General features: G+C 38.5%; 2 protein-coding genes and 1 pseudogene across 6 annotated transcripts in view; 2 read left to right on the top strand and 1 right to left on the bottom strand.

Annotated features, from left to right (window-relative positions):
• LOC105741691 overlaps positions 1–333 on the top strand; it is a 2,514-nt pseudogene extending 2,181 nt beyond the window's left edge. Inside the window, exon 2 of the transcript XR_001117019.2 lies at positions 322–333. The product of XR_001117019.2 is annotated as a hsc70-interacting protein pseudogene (transcript). The remainder of the gene's footprint in view (positions 1–321) is intronic.
• The window catches only part of Eif2ak2 (eukaryotic translation initiation factor 2 alpha kinase 2), a 44,921-nt gene that overhangs the window by 10,876 nt on the left and 31,410 nt on the right, over positions 1–2,635 (top strand). For both annotated transcript variants that reach the window (XM_023711201.1, XM_023711202.1), the window contains exon 4: positions 1,453–1,598. In XM_023711201.1, the coding sequence (XP_023566969.1) occupies positions 1,453–1,598 (146 nt within the window). The remainder of the gene's footprint in view (positions 1–1,452; positions 1,599–2,635) is intronic.
• The window catches only part of Cebpzos (CEBPZ opposite strand), a 73,390-nt gene that overhangs the window by 68,114 nt on the left and 2,641 nt on the right, over positions 1–2,635 (bottom strand). The window lies entirely within an intron of this gene.

Below are 2,635 nucleotides of genomic sequence, written 5' to 3'. Positions count from 1 at the left end.
AATTTTAAAAATTTAAAAAAAGAAAAAGAAAACAGGAGGAATGTGGGCCTGGGGAGACAGCTCAGCGGTCTAAGTCCTGCCAGGCAAGTGCAAAGACCTGGGTTCAATTGCTGGTACTGCATGGCGTGTGGGCCAGCAAAACCTGCTGTGGTGGTGTACACCTGCAGTCCCAGTTCTGGGGAAGCTGAGACAGGAGGATCACTACGAGTTCAAGCTGCATAGCGAGACCCTGTATTAAATAAATAAATAAAAGATTCTTTTAAAATTTGTAAAAACTGAAAGTAGTGGGAATGATTATGTTTTATTCACTTTTTCCACGAGGTTGTGATCTGAGGCATAACTTTAACATGTTACCCTGTTTTTTGAGATTTAGAAAGTCTACAGCAGGCTACAAAATGTTACTGTAATTTACATGGAAAAATAAGTAGTGTATTTTCTTAATGAAACTGTGAAAGGAAAAATGGGTGAATTAATAGATTATGTTCTTGAAAATTGCTGAGAGTAGATTTTAAGTGTCTCTACCAGCAAAAAAAAAAAAAAAGCAATAAGATGATGCATGTTAATTATCTCCATTTAGAGTTCCCTGATGTATACATTTTTCAAAACATGTTATATACAATAAATATATATAATTTGTATTTATTGGTTCACATTTCTTAATGAAAAGAAGAATTTATTGTAGATTTGTTTTTCACAGTAAAGAATGTATATTTATATATTCACCAATTGTATATTACCTTTTTTTTTAAATTTTTTTTGTTGTGTGTGTGTGTGTGTGTGTGTGTGGCCAGCTTAGCCCACCAGGGGGCGGGGCTGGCTGGCATGTGGTGCTGGGGGATCGAACCGCGGTCCCTGTGCCTTGCTCGGCTTAGCTTGTTCTAAGTAGGTGCTCTAGACCACTGAGCCATCTCACCAGCCCGTATATTACCTTTGTAAAGTAATAGAATTGGGAAATATACATAAGATCTAAGTTCCTTTTCAAGTGGTTCAGTTAGTAATTTTACTTTTAGAAAAAGGCTTACATCTTTTTTAATCTTTATTTTTTGTGTCTCTTTTTTATGAGCAGAATATATTTATCGAAGGAAAGAAAGCTGCTGTTCAGGAGGACAGGAGGTGGTCCTGAGTGGGTGGTCCCCATTTTTTTTTTTTTTTTTTTTTTTTTTTGTCTCTCTTGCTCTTTTTTTTTCTTTTGGCGGCACTGGGGGTTGAACTCAAGCCCTTGTGCTTGCCAGGGAAGCACTTATTCCACTGAGTCATCTCCCCAGCCCCCTTTTTTGTCTCTTGAGACAGGATCTCACCATGTAATTCAGGCTGGCCCAAACTCACTGTGATCCTCATGCCTCAGCCTCCCAAGCTCTGGGATTACAGGGGTGTGCCACCAAACCCAGCTCAAAAAAGGGCTTAAGTCTTTATTGTCATTTATATTAAACAGTTTTCCTGTTGTTATTGTAGGCAACTAATTCATCTGTGATGACAAATGATGCTTCAGAAGGATCGGTCCTTGGGAATTACATAGGCATCCTCAATAGCTTTGCGCAGAGGGAGAGAATAGCTGTAAATTATGAACAGTGGGAACAGAGGGAACCAGGAGCTCAAAGGTAAGTGTAATGTGGCTTCTATTTCATTATTTTGAAACAATAAAATGGACTTCTTTCCATGTCTAGATTTCAGAAAGTTTTCCTTTTTATACAATCTATACAGTCTACATACAATCTCTGTAAATCTACAAAATTTTATGTGAGATAGAAGCAAGGGGTCGTCTTCTTTATTTTGGAGCGGGGAGCCTCACCATGTTGCTCAGGTTGTTCTTGAACTCATGAGCTGAAGGGATCTTCCCACCTCAGTTTCCTGAGTAGCTGAACTACAATCATGTGTTGCCATGCACATCTCTGGACATCTTTTTAGTTAAAAACATTTAATTGCTAGTGCTGCAAAGTCTGTACCTTGATTGCTCAAATTTCAGTAATCTTTTACAGTCGCCTTCCCCCATGCATAGTTTTGCTTTCTGCAATTCCAATTACTCATGGAATTGGGCTGGCCAGATAGCTCAGCAGATTAAAGTGCCTGCTTAGGCAGATACAGGGATCAGGGGTTTGATTCCTGGTGTGCTGTGTTGGCCCTGACCCTGGGGCATGCTGAGAAGGCAAATGAGACTGGGAGTGGTGGTGCACGCCTGTAATCCCAGCGCTTAGGAGGCTGAAAACAGGAGGATCACTATGAGTTAGATCTGTGTAGTGAGACTCTGTAGTCCCTATACTGAATACACTCACACACACACACACACACGCACACACACACACACACATTACCCATGGTCAGCAAGAAGAAAAAAGATTAATATAATTCAGTAACATATTTTGAGAGACACACACAGAGCACATTCACATAGAAATGTTTCTATAGCTCCTGTCTTTTTTTAAAAAAAATTCATTCACTTTAATGAGAAAAAATAAAATAGCAATTAAACAGTTTCAAAACAGATTAGTAGGACAGTTAAAATAATTAATACATTGCATATTGTAGTCTTCATAGTACTTATTCAGAGGACAAGATGTAGATGTAATATCTTGTCTAACCAATATTAGTACAAACCTTTGTTCTCATTGAATTAAGAGAAAGTAGCTATGTATCTGTT

The sequence above is a fragment of the Octodon degus genome, unplaced genomic scaffold (genome assembly GCF_000260255.1).
Source record: "Octodon degus isolate 3935 unplaced genomic scaffold, OctDeg1.0 scaffold00020, whole genome shotgun sequence".
Lineage (NCBI taxonomy): Eukaryota > Metazoa > Chordata > Mammalia > Rodentia > Octodontidae > Octodon > Octodon degus.
Note: the sequence above shows the minus strand (reverse complement) of the source record. Positions and strands in the feature narration are given on the sequence as shown.